At 34.9% G+C, this 19390-nt stretch overlaps 3 protein-coding genes and 1 pseudogene across 5 annotated transcripts; all 4 read right to left on the bottom strand.

Annotated features, from left to right (window-relative positions):
- Positions 1–219: 219 nt before the first annotated feature.
- On the bottom strand, positions 220–841 carry LOC119641171 (annotated as a pseudogene).
- A 311-nt stretch (positions 842–1152) lies between these two features.
- On the bottom strand, positions 1153–2801 carry LOC119641169 (dnaJ homolog subfamily C member 22). 3 transcript variants are annotated; one of them, XM_038039686.1, is made up of 3 exons: positions 2673–2801; positions 2551–2601; positions 1153–2411 (listed from the first exon to the last, which is right to left on the bottom strand). In XM_038039686.1, the coding sequence occupies exons 2-3, from the start codon at positions 2558–2560 to the stop codon at positions 1240–1242; spliced, it is 1182 nt and encodes a 393-aa protein (XP_037895614.1). In that variant the 5' UTR covers positions 2561–2601; positions 2673–2801; the 3' UTR covers positions 1153–1239. The 3 variants fall into 3 exon arrangements, with proteins under 3 accessions (XP_037895614.1, XP_037895613.1, XP_037895615.1); XM_038039685.1 differs by having other exon boundaries at positions 2551–2801; XM_038039687.1 differs by lacking the exon at positions 2551–2601 and having other exon boundaries at positions 2673–2800.
- Positions 2802–17852: 15051 nt separating this feature from the next.
- Positions 17853–18608, bottom strand: LOC119641204 (phosphopantothenoylcysteine decarboxylase). The gene is made up of 3 exons (XM_038039747.1): positions 18471–18608; positions 18208–18411; positions 17853–18135 (listed from the first exon to the last, which is right to left on the bottom strand). Exons 1-3 carry the CDS (start codon positions 18579–18581, stop codon positions 17881–17883), a joined length of 570 nt encoding a protein of 189 aa, XP_037895675.1. The 5' UTR covers positions 18582–18608; the 3' UTR covers positions 17853–17880.
- LOC119641205 (cytochrome c oxidase assembly protein COX19) lies at positions 18570–19107 on the bottom strand. Its single transcript, XM_038039748.1, has one exon. The coding sequence runs from the start codon at positions 18865–18867 to the stop codon at positions 18592–18594; it is 276 nt and encodes a 91-aa protein (XP_037895676.1). The 5' UTR covers positions 18868–19107; the 3' UTR covers positions 18570–18591.
- Positions 19108–19390: the final 283 nt, after the last annotated feature.

Below are 19390 nucleotides of genomic sequence, written 5' to 3'. Positions count from 1 at the left end.
TTAACCCGTAGCGTAATACCTTTAACACAATCATAATAAAACAAGTCAGTGATCGCGGGTTCATATCTCAAGTGTGGTAAAGTTTCCTTTTTTCGTAGGTGTAGTGAGGGCTTTTCGCTTCTGTCTTTCTGTCTTTCCCTTTCTTCTTTTCATAAAAAAAGAGGAATATATCCCTCATTCTTCCGTGATGGATGTAAAAAACAAAATTATTACCATCTCAAGTGTTGTGTTACAAGGTGAATCATGACATATCCTATCCTATCAAAAGTAAGAGGCAAGTCCTTTGCCACAAGCAGTGTAAAATAGTGCAAGCCGCCATATTTTCTTAGATAGACCCACTGTGCGACCACGACAACCAGTAGTTTTAGTATGTTGACCACGCACACGTAAGCCCCGGTAATGTAGACAGCCACGGTGTGAGTGAATTTTTTTGAGACGTTCCAAATCTTCACGTAGCTTGGAATCGAAATTTGCCGATGTCAACTGAGTCTATTTACCATCAATAATATCCCTTTGTCTGTTTAAAAACCAGTTGGGCACTTTGTACTTTGTAGAGATTACCAGTAATCGTAACGATTTTCTCTACCTCCTCTTCGGTACATTCATCGGCCGGTGTATTTAAATCAATTTCAGCCTTTTTAAGCGCAACGTTCGATTAACGATGTCCATAGCAGTCGTAGCTATACCGATTTCACGTCTGCCATCATATTGGCACCCATAATACGCAATATATGCCGGAATTTCTCAGGAATAACGAGCGACATTTTTGCACTTTTAGCAATGAAACTCTCAACTAAGACTTTTGTTAGGGAAAAGATATAATATCGTGTAAAATAGGATTATTTAAATTAATTGTTAATTTTGCGTTTCCTTCGCTTCCGAAAAAGAAAAAATTCAATTTTCATTCATTGGGCTTTGCCCAGAGGCCCTTCTTCCCTTTCTGAGACTATGCAGTAGCAATGATTGTAAAGATTTCAAATTTTCACACAGTGCAAGTTCGCGTTCAATTTGATTGTACGCCCACAGTATTGTAATTGTAAGTTCTATGTTATTTCGTTTATTAAAAATTATTCTTAAAAATATTATCCGAATAATTGGACGTGTAACTTTAAATTAAAAGAATAGACAGAATAGAAGAAGGAACAGATAAGACTATTAACATACTATAAACGTAGATAAAAACAGATGTGATGAGCACGATATTTATATGATACTCGCAACATGCTCCCTGTCGTCAATTTAAAGCACAATAGTATCGTTCTCATTATCATCATTGACTACTTTCTTGTTTTTTCGTATGCGAGCTGATTTAATTTTACTTAAAATTTCATAAGCCTGTTGAACTTCAATGAAACGCTGTTGGGCGGTTGCTCGTTGCGATTCATCTTTAACTGTATCGGGATGTATAGTTTTGCATAGTTTTCTATACGTTGCTGTTATTTCAGTTTGTGAAGCGGTAGCGCTAAGGCCCAACACTTTATAGGCATTACGTTCCCCGTCAACATCCATCGATTCTAATAATTCTTTCCATATTTCATACCAACCATGATGCTGCGCGTACGTGTACATGTCTTTTAAAGCTTGCTTAATATCCGTCCACCAGGCTGAAGCTAGGAAGTTTTGAAAAGCCTCATGGATTGGCACTTCGTTGCCATTCTCGTCGGTTATTGTTCCGTTGAAGTAAAAGAAACAGCCCCATAAACTGAAATAGATAAACATGGCCGTTGAGAATTTAAAGAAACGTTCACAGATCCCGCGTCTTTTCGGTGGAGTCCGTAACCATTCTTTGGAGGCATGATCGAAAACAAGAGCTGCCGCCAAACTGGTTATAAGTATGGTATACGTTTCGTCATATATAAAATATCGTATTGGATAGGCGGCGAAAGCAGCTAGCAAACAATGCCATAAAACTCCACGTTCACGACCAATATTCCCCACCGTCCATACGCCTAAGGCCACAAAAAATGGTATCAGCCAATGTAGAAAATTAAAATCCATGGCCATGTACATATCATTTGGTATGGCCATGTTGGCCAATTGACCGAACAAATACCCGATCATTATCATAAAAAGGAATCGTTTCCCCGAGTACGGGGGTTTCTTATGAGTTTGCAGCTTTTTAATAAACTCCTCAATGAAACGCGGATCCTCATTAGCGTCGCGAACGTAAGACGGTATAGTGAATATTTCGCCAAGCCAACCGATACCAAAATAACCACCCAAACTGCACCACCACAGAAACGCATGACGATCGCGATGCAAATAAAGATGATGTAAACCGAAAATGCCACCAAATAACCATAATACATAGGCGAGAAACACTGATTTCTGAGGCGGTAAGGCATTTACTTCACTATTCATTACTTTGCCATTTCTTGCCACAGTTCTATTATTATTTTTGCCCATTTTTTCTGCAATAAATAAATTTAAGATTTATATAAACTTCTTATATCAACTTGACGCGCACACACAGAAATACATAATAAATGTCTTAAGTACAAGTTGAAGAACTTTCTCTTTTTCTGTGTAATTCTTAAGTTTTTCACTCACCGCAACACATGCACCCTGAAAACCGGTATTAACCTTTAGTTATACAATTTCCTAATCATTCAAATTTAATTCAATTCTTATTTCTCAACACGAAAAACAAAAAATTAATTCCTTATTAATACCTTAAGAAGTTTTCCAAATTTCTCGTCGTACAAGCACTCTTATCAAACGTTTGGTGAATACAAGCCACACGATTAGTTTAGGCCGTGAAATAAACGTTAAATTCAGGTCACGACAGAACCGTTTCTTTCAAGAGATAACAAAGAAATGCATTCGCTCTTCTCCTAATTCTAATATAAAGATAAAAGAGACTGGAAAGAAAGCGAGAAGCAGAGAGAGAAAGAGAAAATTTAAAAGAAATTAAAGATCGTTAAACAACTGTTTACTTGCGTGCATAATTTTGTAAACGCTCTCCCTTTCTCTCGTTCTCTCTCTCTATTTCTTACTGCTACTACTGTAAGCTTTTGTTATAATCGTTCTTAAGTTTGAAATTATTCGCCTTTGAATTTCCCAATAATTTTATCTACCACCGAAGCACACTAAAAGCAATAAGTTTACTATTGCGGTTTGTAACAAGCAGAAGCGCGCATAAAGTATATGCGCATGTCCTTGATTACAATAAGACGGTGCTAGCCGTAAAAGTTTAGTATAAAATTGAACTAAAACATCTGTACCATCAATCGTGGATAATAAAACATACAATTGCCATAAACTTCGTTGCTCTATCCTCGTTATTGATTTCTGGAAAGATCCAAGTGTATCTGGTACTTAAATTTTCCAAGCAAGTTCAGAGAGGTTTTTTTCTTTTCATTAGTTTGTGACTTAAACAGGTCGGTCTAGCTTCGATTGCTCACATAGCAGTTCTTTCGTGCGGAATATGCCTTAAAGCAAATTATTTTTATTATTAATATTGTTATTAAAATTTTCTTAAACTAATGAAGCAAACTCTTAAACGGAAAGAAAAAAAGTTGAGCACTAACAGCATTGGCAAAACTCAAAAACTGATGTCATGTCATACTTGCTTTATTCTGGGCCTTGTAAAAATTCAAAGTTTCTATGAAAGAAATTTTACTATTGCCCATAAAGATTAAATGATCATCAGCACGTATGCCATACTTCCAGATTTCCTGAGTTATCCGCAAAAACTTAAATTGCTCATTTCGCTGAGGCCCTAATCTAATCTAATATGTTTTTAAGTTTTATCGTACGTTTGGATATGACGAGCCGAAGTTTGACAATATTCCGGACCAAGTGTCAGTAAACTGTTATCTAAAATCTTAAAAGAATGCAATGAAACGCTATCGTACTTACGAAAGAAGACGACTCCAATAAACGATTATGTGTAACGAATAATCGTAAAAGTTTGGAGCAATTGCTTAACTTGTAGCTATTAGAAAGCGATTGTGTTAGGAAAGCCAGTAAGCTTAATAGCTTATTAACTACGCATATTTTTAATTGTGAGGATCTCTCGTCTTCATTATCTTCCAGTAATTTTTGCAATAAACCCCAAGCATAATCAGCGACTTTGTTACGATATGATAAATAAGCTGAATTGTTTTCCAACAAACATGTCCGGACGTCATTGGGATTTTCTTCGCTGTTTCGCATGCAAGCGTCCGGTAAGATATAGAAAGTCTCTTGGCCAATTTGAGAGCGGCAGTATAAAGACCACAACTGCATAAAATCATTGTCAGTTCAGTTGAAATAGCGTTCACGATAGTCTGAACATTTTTGCGTTGACGGACCAATTATATTAGCTTCTATATGAAAACATCCACGTTCAATACGTTTAATTTCCAATACCTCGACGTGAGTGTTATGAGTCGGTTCCTATTGATCTCTGGAAATATCGTAACAATTCAGACAATGAGAACGTTTCTGCATAAACGTGTTCGAACGAAGCTTTTCTCTCATGAAATGCATAAAGAAATTCAGAAACTTCATTCTGTTCCATTGACTGTGAACGGGCTCGTGACTCGACAATATTTTCAAAGATGAGCAATTGAGGATCAGCTTCATCCAATGAATCAATTGCCGCCTCAGCTATATTAATAACATTATCTAAATAATAAATAATGTCCATCATTAAATCGTCTGCTCTACGAGAACTGGCTATTGTACAAGTATCCATCCTCCATTATCATTTGTTGCTGTATTTTGCATAATCAAAACTCGATTATAATTTGTCATGTATGCATTGCGTTGTAATGGTTGCTCTTTTCGTGTCCAATTATAAGAAGGTATTAGACACCCATATTCCAGGCATTCTAATCGAATCTCAACGCCAGTTTTAGAAAATTCTGAAAATACCTAAACATTAAACAGTTTGCAAGATTAAAACAGTCGCTTAACAAATAAGTTTACCATCGGGAATGAATTCGCGAAAATTAATGCCTGATAATTACCTAACAAATGGACAACTAGTTGATCACATTTCGCCGGGTACTCTTGCGAAGATCAAAGTCTTTTTGTACATAACACAACCACAAAAATTCAAATTATACTTCGATTAGCTGCTTTGTTTACGTCTAAAGGCCTGACACAAGCGGATTAATTAGCTCTGTCCACACTTTCGATGGATAAAAAATATCAAATCATAAAATTCTTCTCACGTTTTTCCGCACCACCTTTTAAGGTACCGTGATATGCGCGCTGCCAATTATTTTAAATGGCTGGCATTCCCTGTACGCCCACAGCCCTACAATTGATATACTTTTTTTAAAATTGTAACATAATATTTACAATAAAAATATATACATATGTATATATATATATATACCAAAAGTCGTTCCTCGTTTTGGCCTCAAGGGTTCTCCGTCTCTGGAGGGGGAGAGGGTGCTAGAGTAAGCTAGAAATTAAGTAGAACAAGTTAGGATTAAGCAAAGAGAAGTTAGAGAAAAGAGAAAGAATAGTTAGTTACGAAGAATGAGTTTTAAGCCAAGGTTCAGGAAAATTAGAAGTTAAGTTAGAGAGGAGGGTTGGTCGCGGGGTGTATTAACGGGGGGACATCTCGGTTCGGTTGGTGCGGTTAAAGTGATGGTTAAGTACGGATTGACTTGTGAAAAATTAGAGCAAAGAAAACTCATCGTGAGAAATAAATAATAAGGGATAAGGAAAATCCAAACGAATACTTTGAATAAATTCCTTGTGAAAACCTGGAGTCGCTGAGCTACCCCAGCAACAGGTTCGGGCAAAGTTTAGCCCTCACAATATATATAATGACAATATTAATTAAAACCCCAGGCAAGTTTTTTTTTTTTAAATAAAAATACTAGTATATAGCTACAATATACGCATGCGTAAATAAATATAGTATATAATATAAAATAGAATTATAATATGGATTATATAATTTCAGCCGCCTGAGTGGACGAGTAGGCAAGAGTCTCGACTAGCAAGTTCAATGGTCGTGGGTTCAAATCTCAAGTGCGGTAGAGTTTCTAATAATAATATAATAATAAAAGTCGAAAGCGTTTAGATGTAGGGCTTTTAAGACTTTAGTTTTACAATTTATTCTCTGGCTAAATTTATAAAAATAATAATAATAATATATAACATAAATATACAATATAAAAAATATACGAATAATATGGACAGACATACATAAGATAAATATACAAAAGTATATCGGTGGTGTGCAGTGTGGCAGTATGTTGTGCGATGTGTTTGTTGACAATGATCTGTATAATGGAACAATTTAGTGATTGCTGAATTTTCCTGTAAATGATGAATACACTCCAGTACGATTGGCAGAGAGAGATATCTACAGTGTGTTGTTTGCTGAGCGGTGTGCTTCTTTTGTTGGGTGGTTGGGTGTGCTGCTTGCTGATGTGTCGTTGGGCGGTATACGTCTTTTTTACGCTAAAATAAAATAAAAGTAAATCAATTAATAAAAAAAATAATAATAAATAATGATTAACACCAACTTACCATTGGCACACAGCAATGCTACCCGACGATGAGCGTCTATGGTTTGGCGGTGTGTTGAGCGGTGTGCTTCCTTCGTATTCAAAATTGGAATGAAAATACGTAAATAAATAGTAATTATATAAGGCTTTGCTGGGCGGTGCGCTGCTTATCGAAGGGCTCTCTTAAGTTTTTGCATGTGGAAAGGATAAATAAAATGTACTCAAACAAATTTATGCGGTGGCTGCTAGAGTTGGTGCAGGAACCTGCTGCCACGAGAAATTCAAGCCGCAACAGTGCTGTTGCTTAGACGCGCTTGCCGATGTTTGCCTCCACCATATGTTGCTGCATACTCGTATAGAAAATTTTATATGCTTGCTGTTATACGTGGTGCACCTCCTGTGTTGGAAAGACCGGCTTCAAGTGCTTGCTCGTGAGGGTCAAGTTGTCTCTTTTGTCCTTGGCAACTTTTCGACCGCTCACGAAGACCCGGCAGCGGTCGAATCGCACTAATCGCTGCAGCTACACACGTTATATTTTCACTTTCTAGTTCCATTTAATGAAAGATGTCCGACAGACGGACCAATAAGCACAGATAAATTGATGCAGAAATTTAGGCTGATGAAGAATATATACTTATATACCCTTCACAAACCGAAGGCTAAACATAGCGCATTTTTGATCATTTATTAGATCAATTGAAAAATCCTAACATGCTATTCCAAGTTACTTGGGTAAAAAAGAAATAAAAAAAATCATCAAGTTTTAAGATAACAACAGGCTCAGTCTCTCTCTAAAATGGCATCAGGGCACGTACGCACATGAATGTGAAGAAGCGAGAAGAATGAAATTTTAAAACGTCTTCACCCTAAATAGTGATGACTTTTATGTATACAAAAGCACTGAGGAAATTACATATGCTTGCCTGTAGTTTGGATATTTTAATTTTTTCTATTATTAACAACAGAAGCACTCAAGATCGTTGGAATGGGATATATGTACTGTTATACTAATCTTTTGTCAATTTTTTTTTTTATGTTTCCTTTATTTCCTTGATTGATTATTATTCTATATTTAAGAGGACAAACACTTACAGTTTCCAACAACTTTCAAGGTAGACTAAAACAAAATTATATTATAGTCGTGTGATAATGAAATTAGTATGAACTCTCCATTTTTTTTTTTTTACACTGATCTCTTATTCCATTGCAATCGATTGAAATAATTTCGAGGAAACATTTCGCTTTCTTAGTTAGTTAGTTTTTAACAAATAATCTCGCCGCTATTTTTTATACGTACAGGTATGTTATATAGTACATGCATATAGTACATGTACATAAGTATGTATATACGTTCAGAGTCTAAAAAAGAAATAATAGCGAATATCATGTAAATGATACGATAAACGTTGAAATGAATATAGGAGTTCATACTTGTTGTTGTAGTGCGGACAATATAAGGCATATTTTTTTTAATTAAAATTTTTTTCCAAATAAAATATTTCCCTAGGACTTCATGCAAATTATAATTTTGACAGATAGAGACTATTTGCCATCAGGAGTTCAAACTCAATACAATTAAATGCCAATATTTTCAAAGAGGTTAGCCTAGGCAATCTATGCGATTCTTAGATGGGTCTTTATGAATATATGAATCTTTTTTATTGGCGGTTATGATTTTAATGCCTACGTTGTTGTAATAATAGCCAGCAAATTTCTGATTGTTTTCAATGCATTTCCACCTTTTCTCATTCAAATTGCATTAGCAATATATATAAAAAAGAGTTCCTGCAACAAGTCCGCCTTTATCTGGCGAAAGAAGCTATTTATTTTTCTATATAACAGTAATTTGACGTGGAAATTAGTTGCACAAAAATTAAGCTGCGTTGGTCAGTTTTTTTCGACTCAGTGCCCCGTAAGGTTCTTTATGAAAAGTCAAGCTTTGCATGGAAACCAGGGCATTCATACTACGAATCAAATTCACATTAAAACAATAAATACGTGTAAATGTGCTCACGTTCAATTTGTTCAGTTTGTTCAACAATCTTTATTTACTCATTTATTTACCTCTTTATTAATTTAATCAATTTTTATACCACAATTATTATTATGGTATTTTGTATTCTTTTTCCTTATTTTTTGAATTTTCTTATTATTATTATTTTAATTTTAGACTAATGAAATGAATTCTTAGACTAAAAAAAAGACATTGAGCACTAGCATGAATTTTCTTAAAAATATTTTTTACTTTTTTTAAAAATATTCTTTAATATTTTTTCAATTTTTCACTCTATTTGTATGAATCTTTTAGCAACTTCTTAACCCACTTCAAAACCGTTAGTTCGTATTTTTAACAGAGGAATAGTGCTAACTATAGCATTGTAGATACGTTTCCATTATTTTCTCTTTAACTTTCCCAACATTTCCATGATATCATCCATAATTAGACGTGCAGAAGTAGCGGACATCGCCGTTCGATCAGTTTGTCTATTTTCCAATAAACTGATATGAATAGTTGTTCAAAGGGTTAATTTTCTAATGGTGCTCCCATTTGAAGTTGAAGGACATCTGATAACACTGCAGCTCGAAATTTTATCAAAAATAAACAATCAAACTGAATAGACCAAGCGATTTAATTGCTCACTAGTTATGTTTCGAAAGTCACTGGTCAACAACCCTGTAACAAAAGGCTTTGAACGCCTTAGTTCACGAAACAAGCCAAAAATGCTTAGCAGCATTGAAATAGAGGCCCACGTCTGCATAATTGTTTTTTTATATATGCAAATTTGCGTGATGCGTATCTAAACGAGAGCTGCACCTTACTCAATGAATCTAAACAAAAGCTACAACTCGTTCGATGAAAATAAACAAAAGTTCTGAAAATTTTCTACGCAACAATTTTATTTTGTTTCTACGGCACGTGTCTCCTTCTGGTGTATGAAATTTTTTACTAAAAACTCAGATTTTACATCCGATTGGGGGGTGAATTGAGAGAAGGTTTGGTGGGTGAACTGAGAGTAAATTTGGAAAGAACCGATTACCTCTTGATAACAGCATTAAATTTATTTTTGGTTAAAGTTTTATTGGCATTTTCATTGTCGTCCCTACTCGAAATGGCAAACGCGTTCCCTAATAGAGGCAAATTACTGTCGCAGATATTGTCTCACGCACTATACTCATTCGATATTGCAATATGAGATTTCGAGTTATTCCGAACGCTGCAACGTTCTTTAAATGGAAAAAAATTCGAAAATTCGGATGATATCCGAAAAGCCGTCTCCGGATATTTTGTTTAAAAACCATTTAATTTTTAACGTTCCGCCATTGAAAATTTACACATTAGATGGCAAAATATTGTTTATAACGTGGGTGATTATATCATTGATTAAAAATTAAAGCTTGGTAAAAATTTATCTTTTTGAATTGAACGTAGAAATACGACATTACTTTTCGGTCCCCTAAAGTTATAAGAACTTTGCACGAATCCCTCCTCGACATGCGAATGGATGCTTATTTCCTAGCCTTTTTCATCAATGAAATTTTAAAAAAAAATAATCGATCGTACCTTAATTTAAACTATTTGAGTGAACTGATACGCATTATGCTTCCGCGGTTCTGTCAACATTTGAAATAGCATAGCGATGCTTTGGAATTACAGTTTTGCCATCGTTTGTTACTATTGTGCTTTAAAAGAGAATTTACCGAAGCTCTAGTAATACGAATGTGGAAGGCCCGATGGTCCAATTACGACGGATTACTTGCATTTATTTCTATGCTTAGCCATTACAGCCGTCTATTTATTTATTTATTTAATTGAAAGAAATCTAACATAATTTTTTTCAATTATTGTTTTCATTATAAAATATTGTTGTCTTTTACTTTCGTTTTTGTATACAATAAAGAAATTTTATTTAATCAGAGAATTATGCTACAGGTGTTTTTAGTAAAAACAAAATAAAAGTTTTGACGGAGAATTTTCTGCGAGCTTTCGTTTACTTTTATTAAAAAAATTTACGTATTTCGGTCATTTTCAGACTAGAGTGGATGGATTTTGGTCATTTTGAGATACCAGTACATCGACTTTTGGTAATTTTCAAAGCTCAATTTTTTGGAGGGAAAATTAAGATAATTCAAATTCATTAAAGCCATGAATAATAATAGAAAAATAGTGCACTTTTTTTAAGCAAACAATAGTGCGCACATTTGCCTAATACCTAAAAATGAAAAAAAATCGCAACTGATTTCGACTACGAGCATTGTCAAAATCTTATTGGAGAAACTACTATGAAGACTTGGAAGGAAATATTTGTTCTTTAACGCAGATGGCTTTTAATCGAAGGAAATGAAAGGAAGCGGAGGTCGATGTTAATTCTACTGGTGGGGATAAAGGAAAGGTAAGATTAATTAATTGCAAATGAAATTAACGAAGAAAACGTAAATAAAATAGCTCAGGTTGTAAAATTATTACCAATCTCTTTATATCTGCGATTCAAATACGACCACTACTTCGAAATCTACACAACTAAGTATCGTAGTTGCTTCGTTACTTAAATCACCGTACTGTAATATTTCCAACACTTCGCAGGCAGCTAAGGAAACCTCCTACTAAATCATCATCGGAAGCATTTAGTCGATTAGTAACCACTTCCATTTCATTTTTCATAATGTCGTTGACTTCTTTTATATATTTTGGAGAAAAATTGAATAGCACTGCGTGATTATTGCTTAATCTAATATTATTTCCCATTTAACTTTGAAGAGAAACAAAACATTCATTGCCTTCCAGCAAATGTAAACAAAAGCAAACATTTGGCTTGCTACGTAATCTCTTCAAATTATGGGCAAAAGATACTGTTTTAAGGATATAAAAAAAGCAGCCTTATCTGCTTTGAGACGTTGAGGTGCCACTCTAGAGATAATGGGTTCATTAAAGACATACCAAGGCATATGTAAGAAATTCCGTTCTTTAAAGTTTGTTTGCAAAAACTCTATTGCATTTTGCAGTAGAGAGTTAATAGATCTCTGAGAATATTATTTAGCAGTTATGTTTAGCATATCATCATTTCCTCGTAATGATTGCATCAAACAATTATACGTAAGAGATTTTCTATATTTTATTTAAAATTACATACGAATTTAAAGTTTACCTTAAATCATTCGTTTTAACGCTTTAAAGCAAGCCTACTCGCCCTTTTCGCCATTCTCCAAATCCAGTACATTCTAGAACGTTCGGGATCCTTCTCCTTCAAAGCTTTACTATTTTATCATAGTATTGATTTTCCAGGTCTAGGAGCGATTCTGAGTTGCTGCCCTAAAAGTTTGACGTCATTAAAACAGGTTTTCTCCCATTTTTCCAAAAAGGAAGCTCCAGAGACGCTCGTGATCAGCGTGAATTTCCGCATTGATCAAGGCACGTCTGTCCGCTTAAATGTCCGTGTGGCGTTTATTATTGGCACTCTCCTGGTCGCACAAATATCGACTTCAAATTTGATAGACACATTGGTAGTTTTTGCCCGCAGCTTAGAATTGAAAATGTCAAAATTGGTCGGAATAGAAGCCGGCAGTGCTAAACCGAACACAATTTCGTTTCTCTTAACAAAACTTTGTGGGTTTTGGTTTCGTTTTACAAGTTCAAATTTATTTTACGAAACCTTCTATTCTTTATGTGCCAAAATGGAAAAAAACGGCCATATTCACACAAAGTTGCAAGTGATTAAATTATCTTTTTTCACTTTTTTGAGGCTTTATGCTTATTAATCATAAGAAAAAGCCCACACAATGCTCAAAACTATATACTTGTTGTTGTTGTATCATTCTTTATCTGCCTAAAAATGCGTTAATTGTAGGGTAAATAAGGTTGGACATCATGACCTGGTGGATTAATGTTTTCTTAATAATGCCATCGATATGCGTATCATATAAAAGGGCTTGGAGAGTAAAATGCGAAAAGCTAAGTGCAATAATTGTAAATTAATTATGGCGGACGTCATGATAGTTGTAGATTAACACATCTTAGCAATACCTTTTACGGCAGTAAAAGATGACACATAAATATTTTATCCCGTTTTCTTTTTTGTGATAGTAAACAAGGGGGCGCTAAAGATTTTGATGGTGGTGGATATGCGATTTTCCGCCCAAGACGAATATAACAGTCTTGCTTATTGTCATATTACGCCGTGCGTATACTTTTAATCAAAATTCATTTAAAATCAATTCTTTTTTTTTCAGCAGAATGTTATCTGCATCTGCTAGTTATTTTTATTCAAAACTCAATACAACTGATCACTAAACCCCTGTTTATATATCTTAAGTTTCAATTCTTCGTTAAGCATATGAATAAGAATTAAAGTTGGTCGGTGTTTGCACGTTGCTTTTGTAGCTGCTGGCTGCTCCATCATTTCCGCATTATCGGTTATGGTTTCAACTGTTTAAAAGTATTGACTTCGATGTCAATGGCAAAGAACGGCCTGGAGGACCAAAGATGCTCAAAGACAATGAATTGCAAGACTTATTGGACGAAAACGCACTTTAAACTCTCAAACAACATTCGAACAGCTTAGCTGTTGAAGAATCAACAATTTCTAAATGTTTACATGCTAGGAGAAAGATTCAAAAGCAGGAAAATGCGATTTGACTAAAAATGCCATTTCGAACCTTACTAGGCAAAGAAAAAACAGTTTTCTTTGACTTGTTATCATTGTCGATGAAAAATGAATCTACTACGGCGATCACATGGGCAGAAAGTTGTGAATTAGCCCAAGAGAACTATCCATATCAAATCCGAAGCGAATATTCATGGGCATAAAGATTTGCTCCGCATACGGCAGGGTATAGTGCATTACGCGCTGCTAAAATCCAATGAAACTTCTACTGCATATGTTTACCGACGTCAATTGAGTAAATTGAACGCTGTATTATTAAAAAAAAAAAGAGCAATAATAGGGCTTAAAGTCATTCCCTTGCATGACAATGCTCGGCCGGAATTCACAAAAGTTGTATATGATAGACTGTTGCAGTTTGAATAGGAAAGTCCACCGCAACCAGCGAACTCACCAAACATACCGCCTACTGAAACTACTTGTTCAGATCGATTCAGCATAGCTTGGCCGGCACGCGGTTTCGAAATGATGAAGCAGTGCCAGAATGGGCCGGTAATTGGATAGCTGCTAAACCAATATCGTTCTTTCGGCGTGGCATTGCTGTATTAAATAGACGGACGCGAAAAAATTATAGAAGATGATGGAAAATATTTTGATTAATATAATTGCACTAGTTTTTTTTTACTAAATGCCTTTTTCAAGCCAATAAATGATCAAAACACACTTAAGCACTTAACAGATATCTTTTATAAATATGACGCAAACATCGATGCATATGCAAAGGATTCCCAAAAGATTTCGTATGCAGCGTTTCAGATCAACTGACGGATCATTTATTGTAAAATTCATATCTTACTATTATTACTTTCTTTTTTTGATTATCAATGAACCGAAAAGGCGTGGTTATGGCACAATATACAGAACATTTCCTATGATATACGTACATGAACGTTTCTTAAAAGTCATAGGTCGCGATGGTCTTGTCATGTATGTTTGCTATGAACCACATGAACTGTGTGATTTGATACTCTGCCAAATAAATTTCCACCAAATCTCCTGTTTAATCAATTTGGGGCGGTGCATGGCTTGGCCCGTGATATCAAACAGCAATCATTTGGGCATTGGTAAAATGGAACATAATTTTTAAGATAATACTTGTGATAAAAGAAAATTAACTCAATTTAAAAGAAATGTCAATTAATATGAATTCTTTTTTTTTTGCTGAATTTGAGTAATTAAATTTAAAATTAGAATAATAACTCATGTGAAAAGGATTATAATTGATTTGAAATTTACATTGCCTGCTGTCATAATTTGGGTTGGCTTCAGACTTTCCACCAAAAACGCTTAAAGATATAACAGTGCTAAAAACAGTAAAGTATTTGATATGCTGAACACCGTAATTGCATGAGTGGCCTCGTATATGTAGCCAGTTAAAACATTGCCATCACCATGCGAGCACATAAGCTGGCTTCATTCAAAATCATTCTGAAAAGGGAAAAATGCATCACTTACATTAAGCTATTTATTCCTACACACCTTACTTACCTTAAAGCTCGGGATTTTGCTTTAGCTACCGATCCGATATGTAAGTGTCACCACTGATGGTAATGAACAAAGGAAAAACAACCATGGATTTATAATAACTTTTGAAGTGACAGAAATTGAAACAGTTGCAATAATTCTGCTAATCAAATAACCTGCAAAAATGTTGTGATTAAGAAAAATAAGAGAAAATTTGTTAATTTTTCTGTTACTACTAAATTTAGTCAAGAGTATCGGACGTCTGTTTTGCCACTAAGGTTTCTACTTACTGGGATATAATTTTCACTGCCGTGTAACGCAACTCTGTGTTTTCATCACGCAGTGTCGAATAAAAATGACCAATGCTTGAATCAATAATACTAGGAGAGCGAAATGTGAGATCAGATAGGCCGATCACAATATTGCATTTGATTTTGACATTTTTGGTATGATTGAGAATATTCATCAAGAAAGGCATGTAAGACTCACAGACGCGTGATGAAACGCACATAAAACGTACAAGAGCCAATGTGGGTAATTGCTGTAACGTTGGGTCACGATATTTAAATGGATATTTACAAATCTCTAAAATGTAGGGGAACAGTTTCGGTAACAAAGCATTTTCGTCATGCAAAAAAATCTTTTCGCAGATGTGACTAACTAATCATTTTAGTCCAATTCGTCTGTTCATATTGTGTGTGCTTTAATGCCAACAGTTGGTAAAGCACTTTACTCCAAGCCTGTTCAAATATCTGGTAAGGCACGAATGATGCTACTACTTGACAGAATACTTTGTAGTTTACTTGTGTTAACACTTTTTTTTCTTTGTTTTTGAGACGTTCACGCTCTTTTGTTCTTGTATTTTAAAATTGTATCGAAGCGAAGAAAGAACAGAACGTGTACGAAAACATGTTACCAACTTACATATGGCCGCTGTTAAGTAAAGTAGAGGCAGGTATTGAATGTTTTCCACCTTTTTCACAAACTTCATGGGAACTGTCTTCCATCGCATTTTCCTCTAAGCCATTACAAATTCACGTGTATGGATATATTCCTCTTCTTTCTTGTTTTAATTTACTTTAATCAGTGCCTTTTTGCATCTTCCTCGTTACCCAGCCGTAAGATAACATCGTTTCGGGAGCATTCGTCACTTTGATTAATTTCCTTATTTACATTTTCCGTTAACAGTTCTTGATTTGTTGCTTCTGTTAGACCATCGAAGCTTGAAAGACTTTTAGACAAGTGCGGTTCTGCCCCGACGCTCATAATAGTCTGCGGCGGTTCTGTCTTGATGTCTACACTAATTTCGTGCGCTTGTGGCATATCGATCGGTAGTTCTTGCAAGCAATCTTCATTTTTTATAACAATTTTTGGTCTCCTCGCTTGATTCAAAAATATTTCTTGCAATTTTTCCGCCTCTAAGAGGAAAACGTAAATATCTTTTAATAAATTTGCACACTTGATGCATAACCTTTGTGGCATAAGAAGTTCTTCTTCTTCTGAAGGCTTTATAGAAAGAAATGCATTAATGCGGTGTGTTTTTTTTCCCAAAAATAAATACGTACGTTAATTCTCAATAAGTTGCTTATCAGCTCCCCTTAGGTTTTGGACGATCCAACATCCTGAGATACACGTTGATAGAAGGAAAGTGCATGTCCTGCATTTATGATTAAATTATGTAGAGTGTGCAGAAGGTAAATTTACTTTACATTTAAGTTAAATTTTCACGAAATAATATTTTAAAATATCTGATATATTTGGCTGAAAACTTTGAAATTATGTTTTTAATTACCCTTTGTACTACAAAAATCTTTAGCCAAACTGGGCCGTGCCAATAGTTCACTCAATAACTCATATACATAAGGATATTTACAACAAGAACCATCGCCATCAAAATAATCGCACATACAACACAACATATTGTAAACCGTCTTGCGTACTATACGGGAGACCAATGGATCGTCCTAATGCATAAGAACATTAGAGAAGGAGCCAAAACTGATTCGATGTTTCTATACCTTAAATATCGAGCTTGCAATCATATCGTGGATATACGAAAAGCAATTTAAATCCAATGCTCGTTTGCCCATTTGACGGCAACATAGCAACTGCTGATCATTTTCCGAAGCATTGGTATACCGTATGTTCACCAACATCGAAGTCAATAACAAAGGACCATATTCAGGATTATGACACATACGTGTTACATCTTTGTCAAAACTAAGAAATACTATAAACTTTTGAGTTCATGTTAAGAACAATTTAACTACCAATAAAGTGGGCCGTCATATTCAAGTCTGCTGCCCGGATGAGGTAAGGCGTCATTATCTAAATGCTCGCGAAGCTCTGGCATTTGCGGATGACGAGCAAAATAGCAAGTTCCACTCAATTCAAAAAATTTTGATTTATAGATGCTACCGTGAGCGAAAGCACGTTCATAGGCAGATTTATTTATAATCATGTGAGAATAAGCGTATAAAAATTTTCCGTCAACTGAAAATGATTCTCAATAATTCCAAACTTGTGAGAATAAGCGTCCACATTTGTTTACAATTACTTCCACAAACTCAACCGATGCTTCGAACAAATTGAATAAATTTATCACTGATAACGCTGAAGAAACATATGCTACTTATGCTTTGAAGAATTCATGTGCAGCACAGCAATTGCCTTGCATTAGAAGTCATTCAACGGAAACTTCTGTCAACTGCGAATCTAACTAGGACACGCTTACTATTGCAACAGTAACAAGCAATGATAAGAACTCTTTGGATCTTGTTCCAGCTATTAAAAAGCGCGCAGAACTAGTTAAAAGAATCCACGCGCGTCTATGTCTCCGCTCGTCCAGTCCTCCAAAAACAGCCCGAACACTTGATAATGAGTAAAGTGGCTTTTAGATTAATTTTAATGCGACTAAGTTTTCAGCTTTACAGGCATGAGCGACTACAAAGGGTTATTACGAACAGCCTCAATGATGAGATTTTCCCGCTACAACTTAATAATAATTATTGGTTCCTTAATAGTGGGCAGTTTCTGATTATTTCTAGTATCGTTGAAAACATGTTACTCGCCTATGCCATGTGTGCGTCATTTTGTGTATATTGTATTATAATAGTAATGCGAATAAAAAGTATAAAAAGTGTTCTTGTTACGTCTACAAAATGTATGTAATCGTTGCCACTGCATTAAAATGTTCGAAATAATTGATTAATTCACGGTAAAGTTGGCTCTTTAGGATGCAGAAGAGACTCTCAAGCAAGAACTCGAAAGAAAATTGCATTGTAACTAAAAAATTATATTATTTATTTTTGAAGTTTGTTTAGTATTTCTATTATAATAGTGTCAACATCGGCCATAGCCCCATTGCCAGTGTCACCACATATTAGAGTCTTTGCTATACTTGGTATTTCGTGGTACCCCCAAGACTTCAGTTTATTAATTTGGTCCGAAGTAATTGGATGATCATACATGCGTGTATTCATAGCAGGGCAAAATAAAAGCGGTTTTTTCAAATCCCAAGCGCGTATCACACACATAAGAAGATTATCGCATAAACCCTGAAGTGGCATTAAAGAAGATATTAAAAGAAAGCTATTTCAGGAAGGAATTGAATGACAAAGTTTACAAACCATTGATATTTTTGCCAAAGAATTCGCACTGAGCGGTGCAATCACTAATACATCGGCCCATTTTCCTAACTCAATATGCACTACTGGATCGCCGCGCTTATTCCAGGCTTTCCATTCCATCTCATCATCCAATAATTCTGCACTCTGCGGCACGCTAGCAAAATCTACGAAATGTTTCGCATGTTCCGTCAAAATCACTTTAATCTGAGATAAGCATAAAAAATATATATTAGATACGGATATGCGCTTTATGAAAAACTTACATTAAATCTGAAATCCAGGCTAGGATCTTGCAATTTTTCTATTAAAACTGGCAATTTGATGGTGGCGACACTACCACTGCAAGCTATAATTAGATTTTTTGTAGACTTCATTATGGAAACGTTATTGTTCTTGGGTCGATTTAGCAGTCTTTTCCTTTTGTTGTTCAAAGCCCAATTTCGACCAAGGTGTTGCTTCCATTAATTGATTTTCCATACGGCAGCCAAGATATTCTTTGGCTTCTTGTCGGCACTTGGAATTTTGATCCTCGTTGCGGTTTAGGCAACTCATATAAAGTAAGTAATATTTTTTGCACAAGCTTTCGTGGTCTAAAGGAAAGCTTCCTCTTTCCGGCGGTACAGGTGTGAATTTTGTTTGACTAAACGTATGGGAAGTCATAACGTATGGAAGTCATAACCTTCACTTTATTCTAATGTTTTTCTTTTTCTTTTTATGTTGAGTTAAGATGGAAATTCTCATATAAATCTATCGAAACAATGACTATGTCTTTTTTTATTTTTATTTTTTTTGTAGTTTTGAACACGAAGCAAATAGGAATTAAATCGGTTTATCAGAATAAATTATGTATGTATGTTAAATCTATAAAAAGTAAAATGTACTTTGCCATCTAATTTGAAATGTAAACAAAGACATATGTTTTCCATAAACCGCTTTTAATACGGTATAAATGTTATAAAAACGTTATTTTACGATATATTTTTGCGAAATATTACTGGATACTTGAATTAATTACCATTTGAATCATGTATGACACATTTGGCTTTCACTACCTTTTTTCGCAATTTCGACGTTAAAGTATAAGCGACAAGCTGTGACGTTCCATATAGATTGATTTATTGAAATAATTTCGACATATTTCTTTCTAATTTATGATTTCAAGGCATCAAAGCCGAATTTGAAG

The sequence above is a fragment of the Glossina fuscipes genome, unplaced genomic scaffold, assembly GCF_014805625.2.
Source record: "Glossina fuscipes isolate IAEA_lab_2018 unplaced genomic scaffold, Yale_Gfus_2 147, whole genome shotgun sequence".
Lineage (NCBI taxonomy): Eukaryota > Metazoa > Arthropoda > Insecta > Diptera > Glossinidae > Glossina > Glossina fuscipes.
Note: the sequence above shows the minus strand (reverse complement) of the source record. Positions and strands in the feature narration are given on the sequence as shown.